Consider the following 19418-nt stretch of genomic DNA (forward strand, 5'->3'; position numbering starts at 1 on the left):
AGGGTCCAGGGAGGAGGGGTTCAGGTTACCTCATGGTATAGAGGACGGTCCCGTTCTGCATGATGCGGAACAGCTTGTTGGGAGTGGTCATATTGTGGGCGATGGACTTCCTGGAGTTCCTGAAGAACGTGTCGGGTGTCCAGATCTTATCCACCATCTTGTTGTTGAGACTCAGGATCTCCACGGCGCCGTCGTACTTCAGCCTCTCGTCCACCCAGGTCTGTCGGAAGAACATGTCTATGGTGTACTCCTGAGGAGGAGATAGAAGGCCGGGCATTAGATGACTGATCACCAGACAGGTTCTGGATCTAGAATGTGGACTTTAGAATATAGAATGTAGACCTAGAATGTAGAATGTGGACTTTAGAATATAGAATGTAGACCTAGAATCTAGATTCTACAGTCCTGAAGAAGGCCAGAGGAATGCAAATTACAAAATGCAGGTCCTGCTCCAAACCATAGACATAATAAATGTGTTTGTAACTAAATATCTACAGTTAAATCCATATCCGACAAGACAGTCCAGAGAGAAGATGAGATGATTATGACAATAACTACCTATAGATATTCATTAGTCAATCCGTTTGAGCATTCAGTTTGCTTGACATATTCATTTAGAGGCTCAAATAAACATTCTGCCAGGCCAGGACCCTCCCCTAGTTAGTGTTTTGAAACAGACTAATCAAACTAAATGGCTCATTATCTAATCTACAGTCTACCCATAAGGCAGCTGTGCAGTGGACAATARAGCTCAGTTAACACCCATATATAATAAATGCATGAGAAACTGTGTGTAAACATAACATATAAACACAGTTGCTTACTTGACATACTGCATGTGTATGTGACAGTAAGCCTATGTGGAAATATGCTGATTGTCTCTTACCATTTCCACATCTGATACTGGGCCAAAGCTTGTGACAAAGATATCTGTTTTCACCTCTGTAATCATACCTGAAAAGGATCTGGGGATTTTAATTGTTGCTCATAAAAATATGGAAAACTGTAAATAGACTAGGAACAATTTGTTTAGAGAAACTAACCAGGTAAAAATTCTGTACAATGTAATAGCCAAACTATGCTATTTCCTACTTATTCAATGAAAAGTTCTGTCGATGTAAAATATAGTAAAACAAATCAGAATAGAGGAGGACAGGCCTACCTCCGGATCCTGGTCGCAACCAGTTGTCATATCCATCTAGTAGACGGTCCAGAATACGGGTGATGTTTTCACCTGCGTAGCTTTCTTGTCCATAGACACAGCCAACACTGAAATCAATACAATCATAATTGATGACAATTTAGACTGTCCTGTGTAGACCTATAAGATTAGTAGGTTAAACCTATTAGGATTAGGATTGTTATGTTTACTATCATACATCATTGAAGTACATTCAAGAAAGTATAGAGGCCAAACCATTGATAAAATTAGAAAAAGGTTATTTTACTCACCAGGGCAAAGTGACCAATGTCAGAATCAAGAGAGCCATCCTTGGCACCAGGTGTGATGAAAAACGTTCCCTGTCAACTCTTTGAGTGTAAATGAAATAGTCAGCCCTTCTCTGTCCTCCGCTAGTCTAAACTGAATGTATTTTAAACACAAGGACGTGTGAAGTAATCGAATTAGGAGATTAGCACAGAAAATCCAACCCATGTTTAGACTGGGGCACTCTTTAGGAAAAGAGACAGTGACAGTTGGATTACAGAAAAGCTGGGAAAATGTGTAAACATGTAAACAGTTTTATTGTATCCTCGGGGAGCTATAATCTTCCAGTTGTTAAAATGTATAATCTTGGATGGAATTTCAAGGATATTTGTAAAGAGTTATTTTTAGATCAAGAGTCTTGATCCCTGCGCGTCTAAACAGTAGATGGCGCTATCTATTCACTTTTGTCGGTTGATCCACTGGAAAATCCACCAGCGAGGAAGTAAGTCCAGGAAGTTTCTGGACGAGCTGACTGTTGTAAATACTGTCCCACACAACTTTTGTCATATTTTCCAGATAGCTTATTCATATGAGTATATGTTTTTGGGATGGTGCCATATCGTTAGGTCGGTACCTGAACATCGTTTGAGAGAATAAACAACATTAAACTAGCTAGCCGGTTAGCTAACCATCAGGCCAGCAGCAATGTCGTTCCTCTTCGAGGAGAGAAGCGGTGTTATCCCATGTAAAACACCATGGGGAAACTGGTCCCAAACCACGGAGGAGGTATTTATTGAAATGAATGTACTCCATGGGACGTCTGGCAAAGAAGTAAAATGTCATCTTGGATACAAACTGATAGAACTACACGTCAAAAGGCAAAAAGTCTTCACCGTTAGGCTACACAACAAACACATTTCAAAGTTTCAACGTTATTTAAAATAAGAGTTACATTGAGAAAATCGTATTTCTTTTAAATGAAACTGGATGGCCCTCCATTCAGCAAAATATATTTTACCTTCCCGAACGCAAAGCAAAAATGTGACTCCCGACACCAAAATAATTATTAAAACAAAGTGGATATCAGAGAACATGTCTACTGGTTACCCTCACTTCTTGGGCAGACCAGGTCCGTAGATATGTAGTATTAGAAACTGTTCTTTGTTGTGAAAGCATTAGATGGCAACACAGGGCTGCGGACCAGAAGGTTGTGGGTTCGCACCTCAGACAGAGTAGGCCTACCTTTCCACCTCAGACAGAGTAGGCCTACCTTTCCACCCCAGACAGAGTAGGCCTACCTTTCCACCCCAGACAGAGTAGGCCTACCTTTCCACCCCAGACAGAGTAGGCCTACCTTCCCCCCAGACAGAGTAGGGCCTACCTTTTCCACCCAGCCTACCTTTCCACCCCAGACAGAGTAGGCCTACCTTTCCACCTCAGACAGAGTAGGCCTACCTTTCCACCCCAGACAGAGTAAATTAAATATATATTTAAACTAGGCAAGTCAGTTAAGAACATATTCTTATTTACAATGACGGCCTACTCCGGCCAAACCCAGACAACGCTGGGCCAATTGTGCGCTTCCCTATGGGACTCCCAATCACAGCCAGATGTGATACAGCCTGGATCCGAACCAGGGACTGCCTCTTTCACTGAAATGCAGTGCCTTAGACCGCTGTGCCACTCGGGAGCCTACCAACGCAGAACATTTTAAGCTTTAGTTGCTGGCTACTCTTCTTCTGTGGTTTAACCCAACGAGAGAAGGTCATAAGTGTTTCCCTAAAAGCTCTCTGGGTTTAAACATCTTCTATTGTATCGAACGCGAATACCTTAATCAATTGATAGTGACAGAGTTAGATTACTTCCCAAGTAAAGTCTAGTTTTTTTGTCTCCTGGACTAAAGAAGATTGTAGCTCAGCCTCTAAACGTCAAAGAAAGGAAACAATAATATCCCCATTTTCATTGTAGTCACGTCTTTCCCAGGTATTTTTCATTGTAGTCACGTCTTTCCCAGGTATGTTAGCTTTGTCTAGCATAAAGCATGGTGGACCAAAGCATTGTTATAGATCACTTGATATAATCGGATTCATAAAAATTTTAAGCTTGCAAGAGTAGGCCTGAGTTTTCCCCCCATTTTCTTTAATAAATGTAGGTCTATGGCATACCCTCTCATACCCCTTCAATTCGAGTTTTAGTTTTAACTTAACAGCCCTTCACTGACATGGAGGTAGGCTACTCGAAGAGTGCATGGTGGGTTGAGGAATTGATGGACAAATCTATGGATATAACGGCCTATAGCCTAATGTCATCTGTCAAACTGGTTGGCCTACCTCTTATTCTTAAATAGGAAGAAATACAAAGCCCTCTTGTCGTTAGTAAAGTCTAATTAAAATGAAGACATTGAAATTAATTATGCCTACTCGAATTTACCTCCTTTCAGCACCATGAGCTGTCCATTTCCCTTTGATTGTGCAGTGGCTGCTGTTTCAAGTTTCAGTACCAGAATGTAAGTTATTAGAACCTGACTTATTGTGAGGTAATAAGTCTGATAAATACATCAGGGGAAGTTTCAGCACCAGAATGTAAGTTATTAGAACCTGACTTATTGTGAGGTAATAAGTCTGATAAATACATCAGGGGAAGTTTCAGCACCACAATGTAAGTTTTAGTGACTTATTGTGAGGTAATAAGTCTGATAAATACATCAGGGGAAGTTTCAGCACCACAATGTAAGTTATTAGAACCTGACTTATTGTGAGGTTAATAAGTCTGATAAATACATCAGGGGCAAGACACATATATTATGTTTAATAAACTCAGTTATAGTAGTGGCAAGCTATCAMAGTTGACCGGTCCTCCTCTTCTTCACGCTCTCCTTCTTGAACTGAACAGAACATAGGCTATAGGCTAGTCCACACGCAAGATTATTTTTAGAAAAAGCCTTTGATCCTCCTCCTGAACTGTCACCGTAAGCCTACACAGCACAGCCATTGGTTAGGCAGCACACAAAAAAAGTTTTAGATTGATCAGAGCAGGCCGGGGCTCAGGGTTRGAATATCCATTGCAGTGTGTAATGCAGCCTAGTTTTATTTACACCATCCCAGCAGCTATCTTAGAAATATAACTTTGCTCTGTGGTTCTCCTAGCACTCACTTTGTAGTCTGTAGACTATGGATCAAATCAAATGTATTTATAAAGAAATACAGAGACCCAGCCTAAAACCCCAAACAGCAGCAATGCAGATGTAGAAGCACGGCGGCTAGGAAAAACTCCCTAGCAAAGAAGGAACCTAGGAAGAAACCTAGATAGGAACCAGGCTCTGAGGGGTGGCCAGTCCTCTTCTGGCTGTGCCGGGTGGAGATTAAGGCCAGATCGTTCTTCAAGATGTTCAAACGTTAATAGATGACTAGCAGGGTCAAATAGTAATCACAGTGGTTGTAAAAGGGGGCAGCAGGTCAGCACCTCAGGAGTAAATGTCAGTTGGCTTTTCATAGCCGAGCGTTCAGAGTTAGAGAGTGTCAGGGTGGAAAACAGCAGGTCCGGGACAGGTAGCACGTCCGGTGAACAGGTCAGGGTTCTACAGTTGAAACTGGATCATTTGATTGAGACCACACTAAATAGCCTATAGGTGCACATCGATCTATAGTCTAATAAGTAACTCATTATAAAACATTGAGAAATATAGACATTTCATGAATGACAAATGACATGACCCTTCCCAGGACTAGGGTTTAAAAATACTAAACCCTCTCCTGAAAAAGCATGACCCTCCCCCATTTTCCTCCAGGTACCCATTCTGTACATTGTGATCCATCCCTTAGTCTTGCGATGCCATCCTTCCAAAACTCGTCTAGTTTTACCTGCATGTAGCTATTACCTACTAATACTACACTGAACAAAAATATAAACGCAACAATTTCAAAGATTTTACTGAGTTACAGTTCATATATAAGGAAATCAGTCAATTGAAATAAATAATTAGGCCCTAATCTATTGATTTCACATGACTGGGCAGGGGCGCAGCCATGGATGGGCCTGGGAGGGCATAGGCCCACCCACTGGGGAGCCCAGCCAATCAGAATGAGTTTTTCCCCACTAAAGGGCTTTATTACAGACAGAAACACTCCTTAGTTTCATCAGCTGTCCTGGTGGTCTCAGATGATCCCACAGGTGAAGAAGCCGGATGTGGAGGTCCTGGGCTGGCGTGGTTACACATGGTCTGCGGTTGTGAGGCTGGTTGGACGTACAGCAAATTCTCTAAAAAACAACGTTGAAGGCGGCTTATGGTAGAGAAATGAACAGCTCTGGTGGACATTCCTGCAGTCAGCATGCCAATTGCATGCTCCCTCAAAACTTGAGACATCTGTGGAATTGTGTTTGTGACAAAACTGCACATTTTAGAATGGCCTTTTATTGTCTCCAGCACAAGGTGCACCTGTGTAATGATCATGCTGTTTAATCAGCTTCTTGATATGCCCCACCTGTCATGGCATGGATTATCTTGGTAAGGAGAAATGCTCACTAACAGGGATTTAAACAAATTTCTGCACAAATTTGAGAGAAATAAGCATTTTGTGCGTATGGAACATTTCTGGATCTTTTTCAGCTCATGACACAACACTTTACATGTTGCGTTTATATTTTTGTTCAGTGTAGTTATTCTACAGTACAGAATGGGTTCTTGGTGAAGGTGCTTCGCTCTCTGATTCAGGTTAACCTAACGTAGCAGGTGTTAAAATATGCCTGAGCGGAGTTCCCACACCATTTTTCAGGGGAAAGGAAGTTCGGTTGAAAATACTGTATCACTGTGTTGTCTATGACTGTATCACTGTGTTGTCTATGACTGTATCACTGTTTGGTCTAGACTGTATCACTGTGTTTGTCTATGACTGTATCACTGTGTTGTCTATGATTGTATCATTGTGTTGTCTCATGACTGTATCACTGTGTTGTCTATGACTGTTATCACTGTGTTGTCTATGACTGTATCACTGTGTTGTCTATGATTGTATCACTGTGTGTGTCTATGACTGTATCACTGTGTTGTCTATGACTTATCACTGTGTTGTCTATGATTGTATTCACTGTGTTGTCTATGACTGTATCACTGTGTTGTCTATGACTGTATCACTGTTTTGTCTATGATTGTATCACTGTGTTGTCTATGACTGTATCACTGTGTTTGTCTATGATTGTATCACTGTGTTGTCTATGACTGTATCACTGTGTTGTCTATGACTGTATCACTGTGTTGTCTATGACTGTATCACTGTGTTGTCTATGATTGTATCACTGTGTTGTCTATGACTGTATCACTGTGTTGTCTATGACTGTATCACTGTGTTGTCTATGACATGTATCACTGTGTTGTCTATGACTGTATCACCTGTGTTGTCTATGACTGTATCACTGTGTTGTCTATGATGTATCACTGTGTTGTCCTGTATCACTGTGTTGTCTATGACTGTATCACTGTGTTGTCTATGACTGTATCAACTGTGTTGTCTATGACTGTATCACTGTGTTGTCTATGATTGTATCACTGTTGCTGTCTATGACTGTATCACTGTGTTGTCTATGTGTATCACTGTGTTGTCTATGACTGTATCACTGTGTTGTCTATGATTGTATCACTGTGTTGTCTTATGACTGTATCACTGTGTTGTCTATGACTGTATCGCTGTGTTGTCTATGACTGTGTTGTCTATGACTGTATCACTGTGTTGTCTATGATTGTATCACTGTGTTGTCTATGACTGTATCACTGTGTTGTCTATGACTTGGTATCACTGTGTTGTCTATGACTGTATCACTGTGTTTTCTATGATTGTATCACTGTGTGTCTATGACTGTATCACTGTGTTGTCTATGATTGTATCACTGTGTTGTCTTATGATGTATCACTGTGTTGTCTATGACTGTATCACTGTGTTGTCTATGACTGTATCACTGTGTTGTCTAACTGTATCACTGTGTGTCTATGACTGTATCACTGTGTTGTCTATGATTGTATCACTGTGTTGTCTATGACTGTATCACTGTGTTGACTTGACGTAGTTCACTGTGTTGTCTATGACTGTATCACTGTGTTGTCTATGAGTATCACTGTTGTTGTCTATGACTGTATCACTGTGTTGTCTATGACTGTATCACTGTGTGTCTATGATGTATCACTGTGTTGTCTATGACTTGTATCACTGTGTTGTCTATGACTGTATACTGTGTTGGTCTATGACTGTATCCACTGTGGTTGTCTATGACGTGTGTTGTCTATGACTGGTATCACTGTGTTGTCTATGACTGTATCACTGTGTTGTCTATGACTGTATCACTGTGTTGTCTATGACTGTGTGTGTCTATGACTGTATCACTGTGTTGTCTATGACTGTGTTGTCTATGACTGTATACACTGTGTTGTCTATGACTGTTTCACTGTGTTGTCTATGACTGTATCACTGTGTTGTCTATGACTGTATCACTGTGTTGTCTATGACTGCTATCACTGTGTGTCTATGATGTTATGTGTCTATGACTGTATCACTGTGTTGTCTATGATTGTAATCATGTGTTGTCTATGACTGTATCACTGTGTTGTCTATGACTGTATCATGTGTTGTCTATGACTGCTATAGTGTTGTCTATGACTGATCACTGTGTTGTCTATGACTGTATCACGGTGTTGTCTATGACTGTATCACTGTGTTGTCTATGACTGTATCACTGTGTTGTCTATGACTGTTTCACTGTGTTGTCTATGACTGTATCACTGTGTTGTCTATGACTGTATTCACTGTGTTGTCTATGACTGTAAGCACTGTGTTTGTCTATGACTGTATCACTGTGTTGTCTATGACTGTATCACTTTGTTGTCTATGACTTGTTCATTGTGTTGTCTATGACTGTATCACTGTGTTGTCTATGACTGTATCACTGTGTTGTCTATGACTGTATCACTGTGTTGTCTATGACTGTCACTGTGTTGTCTATGACTGTATCACTGTGTTTGTCTATGACTGTATCACTGTGTGTCTATGACTGTATCACTGTGTTGTCTATGACTTGGGATCACGTGTGTTGTCTATGACTTGTATCACTGTGTTGTCTATGACTGTATCACTGTGTTGTCTATGACTGTATCACTGTGTTGTCTATGATTGTATCACTGTGTTGTCTATGACTGTATCACTGTGTTGTCTTATGACTGGTATCACTGTGTTGTCTATGACTGTATCACTGTGTTGTCTATGACTGTATCACTGTGTGTTGTCTATACTGTATTCACTGTGTTGTCTATGACTGTATCACTGTGTTGTCTATGATTGTATCACTGTGTTGTCTATGACTGTATCACTGTGTTGTCTATGACTGTATCACTGTGTTGTCTATACTGTATCACTGTGTTGTCTATGACTGTATCACTGTGTTGTCTATGACTGTGTTGTCTATGACTGTATCACTGTGTTGTCTATGACTGTATCACTGTGTTGTCTATGACTGGTGTTGTCTATGACTGTATCACTGTGTTGTCTATGACTGTGTTGTCTATGACTGTATCCCTGAACCAGATGTTCAGGGTTTTCTGGTGACCTCACATCGGCTAGATTCAGGTGAATTTTGGTAGTCATGCAAGCTTATTGGTCCATGTTATTTACCTGTTTGTTTGCTGTTATTGGTTGCAAGTATGCTACAGGTATTTGTATTTATTATGGATCCCCATTAGCTGTTGCCAAGGAAGCAGCTACTCTTCCTCTTCATCATATAACATTATTACACCACTTCATATCTACAATACAAAATGTTTAATACCACCATACAACAATATCATAATGTACGTGTGTGTAGTGTGTGTGTGTGTGCGTATGCGTGTGTCTCCTCAGTCCCCGCTGTTCCATAAGGTGTATTTTTAAGTGTTTTTTAAAATCTGATTCTGACTGCTTGCATCAGTTACCTGATGTGGAATAGAGTTCCATGTAGTCATGGCTCCATGTAGTACTGTGCACGTCCCATAGTCTGTTCTGAACTTGGGGATTGTGAAGAGACCTCTGGTGGCATGTCTTGTARGGTATGGATGGGTGTCTGAGCTGTGTGCTAGTAGTTTAAACAGACACCTCGGTGCATTCAGCATGTCAACACTTCTTACCAAAACAAGTAGTGATGAAGTCAATCTCGGGTTTAATGAATGCTTTTAGTTTGAGAAATATTTTGGACTTATTCCTTTCCCACCCGTTCTGAAACTAACTACAGCTCTTTGTTAAGTGTTGCAGTCATTTCAGTCGCTGACTCTGAAGGATTGCATATTGTATTTGCTTATAGTCCCGTCTCTTGTACTTCCACGGTAAATGATTTGGGCATCTCTGTTGCTGACGAAGGAACGTGGACATTAGGTGGGTCATCCACTCTCTTTTAATTCAATCAACAGATAATGGTTGAGTGTAAAGCTTGCATAATAAATCAGTCTTCCACAAGATAGACTCAATCATTCCTCTCTACACATTTCTCAATCAGTGGATAAGCCGTTAGCAGATATTGGTTGAAAATAAACCCTAAGTGATGTGTCTGATCTGTATCGTGCTGATGAAGACGAACAGGGAGGGAGGTAACTGCTGGGCCTCTGCTTGAGGGAGAGTACTGTGCTGATGCCTGGCTCCAGGACCAGATGCAGAGGAAACTAACTCTCGAGAGGTTCCATAGAGGTGGAGATACCACGAAAATCTCCCCAATTTCGTGGTATCCAATTGGTAGTTACAGTCTTGTCCCATCGCTGCAACTGCCGTACGAACTCGGGGGAGGCGAAGGTCGAGAGCCATGCGTCCCTCCGAAACACGACCCAGCCAAGCCGCACTGCTTCTTGACACAATGCCCGCTTAACCCGGAAGCCAGCCCACCAATGTGTCGGAGGAAACGCCGTACACCTGACGACCGTGTCAGCGTGCATGCGCCCAGCCCGCCACAGGAGTCGCTAGCGATGGGACAAGGAAATCTTGGCCTGCCAAACCCTCTCCTAACCCAGACAACGCCGGGCCAATTGTGCGCCGCCTCATGGCTCTCCCAGTCATGGCCAGCTGTGACACAATCTGGGATCGAACCCGGGTCTATAGTGACGCCTCAAGCACTGTAATGCAGTGCCTTAGACCGCTGCGCCACTCGGTGAGGACCCCGCAAATTGATTTTAACAAACAATTGGTCCCCCAAAAACTGTGGCAAAATCTCGATGTGGCCCTCGAGTCAAAAAGTTTGCCCACCCCTGCTATAGACAGTCACACAAGGAGCCTTAACACTGATTACACTTCTCAATAGCCTAAAACCTCAAGCCTCTTCATCCACATCTGAAAAACCTGGATAGATGAAGGCATATTAATATGCAGGCTTGCTTCTGTTTTTACACTGCTGCTACTCGCTGTTTATTTTCCGTGCATAGTCACTTCACAAATTATCTTGACTAACCTGTACCCTTGCACATTTACTCGGTACCCCCTGTATATAGCCTCATTATGTAATTTTCTTGTTACTTTTTTGATTTTATTTATATTTTCTTAACTCTTCTTGAAAAATCGTTGTAATTTTCTTGTTAATTTTTTGATTTTATTTATATTTTCTTAACTCTACTTCTTGAAATGCATTGTTGGTTAAGGGCTTGTAAGTTAACATTTCACAGTAAGGTCTACACCTGTTGTATTCGGCACAGGTGACAAATAAAATTAGATTTGACTCTCTTCTTCCACCTGTGTCACTTCCCACTCTGTCAACAGAACCCCCGGCTTTGACGTCAGTGGAGCAGAGATCTCTGGGAACTTTGCAGGTGGTGGGCCAGCCTTCTACAGCTTGCAGAAGTAAAGTGACGTCAAACAGCAAGAGGGACTCACCCACTGTACATTATACCCAAGACTTGTGTCATATGGACACTGTTGAGGCCTGCCCCAGGCCTAGGGGTGAAGAGATTATACTGTAGGATTATTGCTGCATTCATAACCAAGTGGGAAGATGGTATTTACAACATAAGACTGGGGAAAATCCACTTGAACGGCCCTCCAACTGGTAATTACTAGTGGGAAACTCATCTATCACCCCTGAGCTCTGACTTCYCCCACATGCAGACCTCTTTCACTGACTAATGAAATGACCTCGATAACAGCATTTTCAGCAGTTAAACGTAACAAAACACTTATAAAATGCAATCTATTAGTATGTTGTTGTTTTTTAACACTAATTTGTTCACGAGCATGATAGCTGTACTTTTAGTTTATAGTTGATGCAGCTTGTTAGCCAATTGGCTTTTCTCAAACATTTCAAGCATGTGAATGCATCCAGCTTATATTTTCAGTTTCACAACTTGGAATTACCACCTTCCCTCTTGGTTATGAATGCAGCAAAGAGCATTTGCCTTTGGGCAAAGAATGGACGTGTGTTCTGAAACAATTAGAATACTCAGTCCTTTGAAACTGAACTATAAGCCATAATAATATACAGCCCTACATCCTGCCTTTTCTCTGAGCCTGTGTTTTATTTAAGATTGGAGTTTTATTCAGACAAACCTTTGTCATAACTGAATTATGGCTTTGAAGTCAGTTAACTAGCTGTCGGTATGGAAATCGTTGAAAAGTGGTCTTTATGGGACGTGTGTTTTCAAAACATTGAAGACAGTGCAATCACACAGCTTTTCAATATGGTTTTATTGAAAGGTCCAAACACGTGGGTTAAACAGATTTAGTTCCAACTCTTTTTTTTTGAGGCAAAGTTTTCAAATTCCAGAACATCAACTTTATTTCAAATTCTTAACAAAATACTTCGCTAAATTGTGGTTGGCTATGGCCTCAGCACATCAAATACTTTAGTATAATGCAGATCAAACTAACTTCATTTCCTATGTCTACTGTGCTTATCTAAGTGACTTAGTGCATTTTTAGCATAATACAACAAATTCATTGTGAGTGGGTGCTTTCTAAAAGGCTACGGTTTTTGCCACAAATCAAGATAATTCAACATCACATTTTGTAATAGTGATCGTGTTCATCTGTAACCATTGTTAGTTATATCGACGCCACAGTAGATAATGGGGGGTGTCATCCACAGCCAGTTTCAGCTCCAAGAGCATGCTATCCTGCAAGCTAAAACCAATACATGTGCAGGATCGTTGCTAGTTTCATCACATCACAGAGGAAACCGCAACAAAAACACCCTCACAAGTACAACAACAACAAAAAAGTTTCTAAATAAAATATTTTTCATCACCTTGGGTAGAGGAGTGTGCATTTTTAGGCCAGTTCGTCAACCTAGGGTGGAAGTTAAGGGTTTTGGGTCCGATTTCTTGGTTCCATTGTTTTTGCATTTTCACAAAACCCTTCTCCCTCCTCTTCCACATAGTGGACTGAGGACCTAGGTGGTTCTATACTTCATTGCTTAAAACCAGCAACCACGATAGAATACTATGCAGAGTATTCATGTTGGTACTGATTCAGATAAGAACATACTGTATACACACACATGCAAGCATTTGCTAGGTTTTTTTCCCCTTAAAGAACTACATCATCCATAATGCAGTTCTGTAAGGGAAATGGGTTAGTAGTGGAGGTGGGTGACCGTGTAGCAAAAGTAGAGTACAGGAAGTTGTTTTTTTTGGGGGGCTTTTTGTTATTTTTCCATGAAACTGAAAAACAAAACATGTTTTTAGGGGAGAAGAGGTGGTAGCCTACTTCTCCTTTTGTATCGGTATACTCCTACTTCTGTATCGGTGGTCACCCAGCCCCAGAGTTCAGTAGGCGGACTCGGGGATTGTGGGCATATGGGCGATCTTGTAATAGCTGTGTTTTAACGTGCGTTGCGTTCTGCCAGAGAGGATCCAACGAAGCCTCTGGCTGTTGGGCCTGGAGACCCTGGTGGTTGAATACTCAATCAGACACTTCATAACCAACTCTGTCACGATAACCAGGTCTCCTTCTCGGACCTGAGGAAAAATGATTAGCAGAAAGCAGAAAAATGATTATTATACAGCACATCAGAGTATTAATTTATTTAAAAACCTGCCAATCAGAGAGTGTTAGTGCTGCTGCTGGTCTATTTGCCCATTTATTCTCTGCATCATTTAAAACATCAGAGAGGGTTCCCAATGCCAAAGATCAAACTCAACGTCTCTCCAGAGTCTTGATTAATCATCAACTTGCCTACATTTTCCATGATCCCGCAACATTAGGCAATCCGTTGGGCAACAGGCCTTGGGGCTCCAACACAGCAGCGCAAACACTCCACCTCATAGCTAACAGTGGCTGTGTCTCAAATGGACCCTTATTTCCTGTAGTCCACTACTTTTGACCAGGCCCCATAGGTTGCCATTTGAGACGCAGCCCCAGTGTAAACACCTTCCATTGCTGGGTTGTGTTCATTAGGCACCAAACGGGGAAACAAAACACTCAAACGGGGAGAAACTACCTTGGACTTGTCCAATAAGAAACTCATTTTCTTTGAGCGCGTCTTTTCTCTCGTTTTCCGTTGCAAAACATTTCAAACGTTTTCCGTTGTATGCCCTAATGAACAAGACCCTGGTTAGTGTTCTGGTTACAACAGACATGTTTGGGGAGTGATATGACACTGGGTGGTAGCCTGAGTCCCAGATCTGTTTGTACTCTCTTGCCAACTCCTATGCCCAATGTTTCGTGTGATGACATAGGAACAAGACAGTACAAACAGCTGAGACCAGGCTATCTGGCTAGACTGGACAGTAAACACTCACAGTGAGTTGCTGCTGGAGAGACTGGAAGGCGTTTAGCAGCTTGTCTACGTGCTCATGGTCATGCTGCTCCTGAAGCTCCAGAGCCAATAAGGACAGGGCAAGCAGAGAGGGCTGTAGAGAGAGGGGGGGGAGGGGTAGATAGAGCGGGTCGAGAGAGGGGAGGAAAGAGACATTAGGTTGGCATGAAAGCTACACATTAAGAGGGATATTTGTACACATCAACATTTTAGTTGGTTTGAAACTATTTTGAGTACGTTTTTCCACCCACACTCAAAGCACCCCTTTCCCCAAGTGCCTTGCCCAAAATAGACCTAGATCCAATGTCACAACATGAACTAGCTACATGCACATAGTATTGAGAGATTCTAAATGAGACCAAAATAGATTTGTTTTGACACAGAACTACAGTATCTTACCTTGACTTTGGAGAACGTGAAAGAGCAATGGCAGGCTTTCAGCTGGGCTTCTAGTCTCTCAATGTTCAGGATCTCCTTGCTATGGAGAGAAAATGTGTTTTAATAATTTTTGTTCAAGATGTTTGTCAAGTCTCTTATAAAGCGTAAGAGCTAAAGAGAAATATCCATATGTAATAGAGATATATATATATGCTTTTATCTTAAACTCAGTTTATATATATATATATATATAACTGAGTTTAAGATAAAAGCATCAACCTTATTGAAATCCCCATTATCCAGCCACTACTTTTAAAGAGCATGTGTGAACACAAGCCATCACACAGGCTCAATCAGCTGCTTTGTGGAACAGCTTCATAATGAACAAATAATGCAAAAGGGTCTTTATCTATTAACCTAGTGCACAAGTTGACTGCATAAACAACATCACACCGTGATACCCTGGTATACACTACGGGTGTCAAACTCATTTTGCACCTGGGGCCGCACTAAAGTGGTGATTAACAAGCTGGACAGTCAAGAAACTAAGAATATAGGTCATTATGATTTAGTCAGTTGATTTGGTTTTAGTCGTTTTAAAGTATACCGAGTTTGTTCCTTTGGGTTTTTTTCTCTCAAACCACCTGTCGGATTGGACACACCTGTTACGGACCCCCATGCAGGATCCGGCCCACGTGCTGTATGTTTGACACCCCTGGTACATACACGGTTTACAGTCCAAGCCTACAGTCTTCGTACCAGTCATCTTCAAGCGTGTCCTGTATGCAACTGTAGAACAGTCTGAGGAAGTGGAGGGCCGTGGGGGCTTTGACCTTCCCGTAGAGCTTCTCCAGAATTATCTTCTCCATCCTCATCATGTCGGACACGGTGAAGCGGTTCTGGCTGATCCGGATCAGCTCGTTGGCCATGGGGACATTCTTCTCCTCCTCCGAGGTCTTCACAGCGATGTAGAAACAGGACAGGCCCACGCATGACAGATGCTTCGGCTGGATCTGGGGATGGGAGAAGAATGAGAGGAATGTTATTTACCAAATGGTTGAAGTTAATGGTCACACTGATAGATATTGAATATCATTTAATCGATTTTGGGGGTTTTATCTTTGAAATATTTTCACAATGAAGAGATGTAGAACATTCTGATATTACTTAATGTACCCAATAGACGATTTTACAGTCCTTGCACGTCTAATAACAGTAATTTGTTTCCCTGTCTGTATTGCTCACCCTAAAACCAAATGAACTAAAGACGAATTTTAATAAATTCTAATCAAACCCTATCTGATGTCGAGGTCTTACCTTCATGACAGCGAGGAAGCGGTCCAGCAGGTTGACGGCCAGGGAGAAGGTCTCTGCACTGAAGCCAAAGAACCTGGTCAGAGACAGGAGGTCCTTCACCTCGTACTCCCTGAGCCGGGCGGTCATCCTCAGGCCGTTGTCATGGGCCGTCTCAATGATCCTCAGCCCGCTCAGCTTGGGCTGGTACCTGAACTCCTGGTCAGTCAGAGCCTTCAACTGCACGGCAAAGGGCAGAGCCCCTGGTCCAGTCACTGTGGGAAGCATCTATTGAGAGGGAGAGGAGAGAATGTATTAAATGATTAATTCATGGGCATTGATTATATAATGTTTCAAATTAACTTCATGAGTACTGTCACCATCAGCTGTTGACGAAAGGGGGACAGAATGTATGGTGAATATAGATTTCCATATTTAAGATATTACACCGATGGTATGGTGACTAAGAGGAATGGTATTGATAGTAACATTTGATATCAACTTGATGATTAAGCATTTATTTGAGATGAATTTAAAACCCGTTTGGGGATGCTCTGGCAGTACGCGTCACAATGGTACTGGTACGTTGGAAACATGTTACATAATATTTAGGAGATGTTATTGTCCAAGGCTGCTACTCTTTCCTAGTAGAGACAATAATGTTCCATTCATCCATTAATCTAGATCAGGAATATTCAACTGGGGGTCTGACAAAATATAATTTTTTAAAGTGGGAAATAAAAAAATGGATATAAATATATATAGCTAGAAACAAACCTTTTATTATACCTACAGTTGAAAATATATTTAGCTTTCTATTAATATCAACTTTATTTCACAACTCCTAATATTGATCAAATGACACTCATTGGAGTATCTAACATAGGCTTAGAAAAGGTTTGGCATGGGCCCTGAAATCCTCAAAAAGTTCTAGAGCTGTATCAATGAGAGCCTCTTGACCGGCTGCATCACTGCTTGGTATGGCAATAGGTACCGCCCTCGATCGCATGGCGCTACAGAGGGTGGTGCGGACAGCCCAGTACATCACTAGGGCTGAGCTCCCTGCCATCCAGGATCTCTATCAGGCGGTGTGAAAGGAAGGCCCGTAATGACTCCGACCACCAAAGCCATGGACGGTTCTCTGCTTCCACACAGCAAGTTGATCAAGTCTGACACCAACGGGTTCCTGAACAGCTTCTACCACCATGCCATAGAACTGCTAAATAGCTAACTAAATGGCGACACTGGCTTATTTTTGCACTGTCTCCATGATCACTCAGGGCCCTACACACTACGCACACTGATACTACAACACACATACAAACAATCAATAATTTGCTATAAACTTCTATCGATCCAGTATCCCTGCAAATTGCAAATATGGCACAGGAACTGATACTGTATATAGTATGCTTACTTAATCATGTTCTTGGTATTTTTAGTAATACATTGTTATTGATTACTGCATTGTTGGGGTTAGAGGTCACAAGAAAGGCATTTCACTGTACTTGTGCACGTGACATTAAAACGGGGGAAAACACCAGGTAATAAACTACCGGTGCGGAAACCGCTGGCTCCTGGTAAACTTTCTGGGCTTGGACATTCATTTTTGCCAACACATGCCTAACCGTTGTTTGACCAGCTAAACAGCTTGCGCTTATCGAAAATCTGTTACCTTTTGAGCTAATACGCTATGTTACAGTTTACACTTCATCTTCCAATTTTATATAAAAGTGAGGTCAAAATAATTTCAAACTAAAATGTTGATTACTTCTCCTTGGCATTATAATTCACCTGATAATACTTATGATGGGGGTCACAGGTTTACCTCGGAAAGGGTCCCTGGGCAAGATAAGCTTGAAGCCCCCTGATCTAGCTAACGTTAGATTATTATATAGTCATTATTCACTACTGGTTCCTGTCACCACGATCTCTTGAATTGTTATTTAACTGGATTGAACTGGTCTGAATCCTACTATAGGGGTCGCAACTTAATACTGCATGGGGGCATGTATGGACATGTCAAAAAGTAAACATACACCCACCCAAAAAGGTTATAATTATCTCTGTGTGTAAACCATTAGCAATACAGTTCAAAATGGACAATAAACCAGTACTACTTAAAATATAAAAACGACTAGTTTTTAAATAGTGCGAAATGTGAACAAGCAAGGCCCCATACGCCAGTACGTCATTACATAGGCAACGCGAGGTCTGCGTGATGTGTCAGGACATGTTCCCTGCCCATAGAGACCAATGGAGAATCCTTAACACCGTAACTTAAACGAAGCTAACTCTACAACGTGTACGGTTCTCCTCAAAATAATACTTTTCTACATTATACATTGATGTTAGTGTTATATGTTCATGTAAAAAAAAAATGTTTMACACAACAGGCGGTTTTAAGAGTTGAAGGCACAGCAAGTGGACAGTAGGCCATGGCAAAATACACCGGTAGGCCGTCGAGGCTACAAAATAACTAAACGAACATGTAGGATATCGTTGAAACAATATGGACAACGAGATGGTTTAACATTGTACTTAGAAGTTGGACACCAAAGAAATAGGTATAATGGTGAAAGGGAGGGCTCTTACCGTGTCTTTGATATGATGAGGATCGTTGGTTGTTGCAGTGGACAGTAACCCAAGCGGATTAAATATATAGTTTAAGGAAAAGAATGGTTAAGATGACAGTATGTACTTTCAATCAGAACGCTGTAAGCAAACGTAATTTCTCCTCCTATACACACCCCTTACCCTTGGCGTAAGGCAAAAGGAAAGGGAGTTTCAGCCTTTAGTACTAGTCCAGACCATGCCCAAAAATAGCAAGGTCTAATTGGCCAATGTTGAAACGACACTCCCTACTTTTCAGTTTTCATTCGATACAAACCCTTCAATCAGCAAGAAAGTCACGCCCGTCCCAGTACTGGGTGGGGTTATGTTATCATGGCGAGATACCTTCTTTAGAGAAAGAACAACCCGGGCACCATGGAATGCAGAGTTCCAATCGAACGCACTGTACAATCTCCAGGATCTTTATTGTGCCATATTGTTGACACGATGAACAGTTTGGAACAGTTGGAGACAGTTTTTGGTTGACCAATGTAAACGGCATCTCCAGAATAATTAGGCATATACATATACTGTGTCAAACTACTGTTATAAATTGAGTTTCCATAAATTGAATGCATTTAAATTATTTATGAAMCATTACGAATATATGTCCAAACAACCATTTGCAGATTGGCTTTAATTCATAACATTTTCACAATTAATGTAAAACCAACAATTCAAAACTAAGTCTATTTGGTAACTGGAAACCAGTAGCTCTGTGTCTGGACCAATCAGTCACTGGTCTGGACTCTGGAACATTCTAGAAAGCCAGGGGCTCGAGGGAGAGAGAGTGCAGTGGCGCTCTGGCACCCTATTCGCCTGTGTGGACATGAGAAGAGGTAAAAACCAAAGTTCATAGCTGTCAGAATGTATTCATTAACATTGAATAAAAGAGAGGAGAAGACCATTTTTTAAAGTATTTTTTATTCATAGCGAGCAAATACTAATCTATACAAGATAGGGTATA

The 19418-nt window shown here is 41.4% G+C and overlaps 1 protein-coding gene and 2 pseudogenes across 2 annotated transcripts; 1 reads left to right on the forward strand and 2 right to left on the reverse strand.

Annotated features, from left to right (window-relative positions):
• Positions 1-1490, reverse strand: part of LOC112070234 (gamma-aminobutyric acid receptor subunit alpha-6-like) — a 15674-nt pseudogene extending 14184 nt beyond the window's left edge.
• Positions 1491-1947: 457 nt separating this feature from the next.
• On the forward strand, positions 1948-11968 carry LOC112070236 (nudC domain-containing protein 2-like; annotated as a pseudogene).
• Positions 11969-12671: 703 nt separating this feature from the next.
• LOC112070227 (cyclin-G1) lies at positions 12672-18631 on the reverse strand. 2 transcript variants are annotated; one of them, XM_024137648.2, is made up of 7 exons: positions 18434-18631; positions 15863-16126; positions 15305-15558; positions 14567-14645; positions 14151-14261; positions 13850-13944; positions 12737-13367 (listed from the first exon to the last, which is right to left on the reverse strand). In XM_024137648.2, the coding sequence occupies exons 2-6, from the start codon at positions 16124-16126 to the stop codon at positions 13873-13875; spliced, it is 780 nt and encodes a 259-aa protein (XP_023993416.1). In that variant the 5' UTR covers positions 18434-18631; the 3' UTR covers positions 12737-13367; positions 13850-13872. The 2 variants fall into 2 exon arrangements, with proteins under 2 accessions (XP_023993415.1, XP_023993416.1); XM_024137647.2 differs by lacking the exon at positions 13850-13944 and having other exon boundaries at positions 12672-13367.
• Between the last annotated feature and the right edge of the window lie 787 nt (positions 18632-19418).

This window comes from Salvelinus sp. IW2-2015, unplaced genomic scaffold, assembly GCF_002910315.2.
Source record: "Salvelinus sp. IW2-2015 unplaced genomic scaffold, ASM291031v2 Un_scaffold1265, whole genome shotgun sequence".
Taxonomy (NCBI): Eukaryota; Metazoa; Chordata; class Actinopteri; order Salmoniformes; family Salmonidae; genus Salvelinus; species Salvelinus sp. IW2-2015.